The sequence below is a fragment of the Antrostomus carolinensis genome, unplaced genomic scaffold (assembly GCF_000700745.2).
Source record: "Antrostomus carolinensis isolate BGI_N321 unplaced genomic scaffold, ASM70074v2 scaffold32528, whole genome shotgun sequence".
Lineage (NCBI taxonomy): Eukaryota > Metazoa > Chordata > Aves > Caprimulgiformes > Caprimulgidae > Antrostomus > Antrostomus carolinensis.
Window position 1 is genome coordinate 1 of NW_010332966.1, and position 3,162 is coordinate 3,162.

The following is a 3,162-nucleotide window of genomic DNA, read 5'->3' on the forward strand; positions in this document are numbered from 1 at the left end:
TGTGAGGGGTCGCTGCTGGGTTGGGACTATGGGGAAGGTGAGTTCAGCCCTTGTCGGGGTCCCCGGGTGGTTGGTGGCACATGGGGCCAACACTGGGCTCTGGTGGTGACACCATTCCAAGAGAACATTCCTTTCTGCTTAAACAAGGTGACATTGAAAGATGGATACATCTCTGCTAGTTCCATATCTGCAAGGCCAGGTCAAGTTTGTAGGAGATGTGAGGCGCTGAGTCCTCGCAATGGGGTGGATAAGGCCGTGAAAAAAGATGCCAGAATAAACGAATTTTGTGGAGACAGAAGTGTTGTGAAGAGGCCAAGAGATGAACTAAGCACGAGCAAAAGGGAAGTTCAGCTAAAGGGCATGGTGACAAAAGTTCCACAACCATCAGAGGACCCCCTGAAGAGAATAAAAAGGGCATCAGTATGCATGCAAAAAGGACATCTACATATATTAATGAGTTCTTGGGATTAATATGTTAATAATTTATTGGAAAAGAAATGAATATGCATGTTTTGATAGTATAAAACCTTTGTAGAGGGACAAGTTGGGATGCACGGTAGGTGGAGTGATCCCCCGTGCATCTGGTGCCACAATAAAGAGTTCCAGCTTCTTCAGACTACGCTGGTGTGAAGAAGTTCATTCCCCATTTCGGTGACAGTGGGAAACGAAGGCGTCTTTGTCTGGCTTCAGTCAGAAAATCCCTCTCCCATCCCTTGCAGTGAGCCAGCCCCACAGCACAGCCGGCATCCCGCGGCGTGGCAAGAGGAGGAAGAGCATCACCATTGCCTACGAATCTGCCCAGGGGGATGGTGCTGAGCAGGGGACACCTGAGCCCCAGAGACCACGCTGGGAGCCAAGGGACTGGCGGCAGCAACTGGAGCGCATCCGGGAGATGAGGAGGAACAGAGATGCTCCCGTCGATGAGATGGGAGTGGAGAAGTGTTACGACAGCAGCGCACCTCCACAGGTAACCACACCCTGCTGCCCTGCTCTGTCACACAGGCGTGTGAAAATACAGCCCTGCTTCTGCAGCCCTGCGGCCTCCCTCATCCTCGTGTTGCCCCTGGATATCACAAAATCATCAAATGGTTTGGGTTGAAGGGACCTTTCAGGGCCATCCAGTCCAACCCCCCTGCAGTGAACAGGGACATCTTCAACCAGACCAGGTTGCTCAGAGCCCCGTCCAACCTGACCTGGAATGTTTCCAGGGATGGGGCTTCTACCACCTCTGGGCAACCTGGGCCAGTGTTTCACCACCCTCAGTGTAAAAAATGTCTTCCTTCTATCTAGTCTGAATCTCTCCTCTTTTAGTTTAAAACCATCACCCCTGGTCCTGTCGCTACAGGTCCTGCTAAAAAGTCTGTCCCCATCTTTCTTTCAGGCCCTTCAGGTGTTGAAAGGGGCAATAAGGTCTCCCCGGAGCCTTCTCTTCTCCAGGCTGAACAACCCCAGCTCTCTCAGCCTGTCCTCACAGCAGAGCTGTCCCATCCTCTGATCATTTTTGTGGCCTCCTCTGAACCCACCCCAAGAGATCTCCAGATCCACTTGGGATGTCTCCAGAACAGAAAAATAAATGCAGGGCATATCAGAACTCTGGGGTGGGATTGGTCCCACAGGAGGTTACTGCAGAAGCATGGATATGAGAGAAACTGTCACCCAGCTAGAGGAGGAGAGTCAGCCGCTGCCTCTCCGGTACCGGGCTCACTGGCTTGTGAAATGGCCGCGGGTGTTTTCTGAGACGTTCCCTGTGCTGGGCATTAGAGACCAACTGGCCAACCCAGCTGTGAAAGGCCCTTGTCCTCTGCTTCAACTGCTGCCAGAAGAGTTAGCAGGCTGAGCCAAGAGTAGGAACTGAGACAAAAATAGGAGGATTTTGGACTTGGGAGTGAAAACCCTGAGAGTGTATTATGGCAGTGCTGTCATCGGGGACAGGCTGGCAGGGCGTGAAGGCATGTCCCTCTTTTCTTAAAAATCTCTGTAGGAGTCCAAGGAAATCTGAATGTTGGGATTGTCCTGTGCAGGGACAGGAGTTGGACTCAGTGATCCTTGTGGGTCCCTCCCAACTCACAGCATTCTGTGATTCTATAAAAGTATCCAGCAAGATGGTTCTGTAATCCAGAGGAGAAACAGTATGGAGAAAAGGTGAGGGAAGCCGAGAAAAAAAATTCCAGGCTGCACTCCTGCTCTTCAGGGCAGCACAGAAGCGTTGGTTGGCTTCCTCCCCTCTTGCAGGCCACTTTTAGGGCGATACTGGTTGAAAGGAAGGGCCGTGCTGGGGTGGCACTGTGCTCTCCAAGCCTGGGAACACAATCAAAGCCCGCAGATGACACCTCCCTCCGAGGGGACTGGGTGCATCAGTACAAAGAACAAAGTGGAGCGAGGCCGGGGTGCAGAGCTGGGACCTGGGGCTGTAGGACCACGCTCTCCGTGCACAGTGCTGGTGTGGGAACGTGGAGATAACCCACAGGCAGGCTCAGCAGAGCAATGAGAGTTGTGTGCTCCACAGAGACCTGCTGGGCTCCGAGGAGGGGTCTCAAAGACACAGCTCCACGGCTGCCATGTGCGTAACTCTGTCCTGATCGCTGGCATCGTGCCCTGGGCTTGGATCCCTGGGGAAAACAGTTCACTTGGACTCCGGATTCAGACAGCGTCACACGCCCCCAGCCACGTGGGCTGGCACCAAGTGCAGCTGTGGGACCAGGGTGACCGTGGTGCATGATACGGAAATAACTTTTCTTCCCTAGGGAAGCGTTGTTGTTGCTTCCAAGGAAAAGTGGATGTTGTAACCCCGAGCACACACCAGTGCTCCTCAGACAATTTCCATGGACTCAGAGATTACCCCACTTCCACGCACTCAGAGAGCTTTCCTGGTGCACCTGCAGTTTTGTAAACTTTGTAAGAGAGCTGGAGGAAGGATTGTATCCCATGTTATCCTGGGTCAGTCCAGGTTACTTGCATCATCCTCCTTGTTCTGGCGAGGACAGAATCACATCTGGGGGAAAAAATCAATTGAAAAACAGGAGGTGAATGGTCTGGGTTAAACCCTGTGTGACAGCATCAGGGGAACTCCTGGGATTTGTGCTTCATCTCCCGGTCTCTGTCATCCCAGTTCTTTAGATCTGGTTTGTTAAGGAGCTCACTGGAGCCAGATACCCAGTTCCT

At 52.6% G+C, this 3,162-nt stretch overlaps 1 protein-coding gene across 1 annotated transcript in view; it reads left to right on the plus strand.

Annotated features, from left to right (window-relative positions):
- Positions 1-719: 719 nt before the first annotated feature.
- Positions 720-3,162, plus strand: part of NTHL1 (nth like DNA glycosylase 1) — a gene marked incomplete at its 5' end in the record, with an annotated part of 7,147 nt that continues 4,704 nt past the window's right edge. Inside the window, one exon of the mRNA XM_010173708.1 lies at positions 720-967. Within this exon, the coding sequence (XP_010172010.1) occupies positions 720-967 (248 nt within the window). The remainder of the gene's footprint in view (positions 968-3,162) is intronic.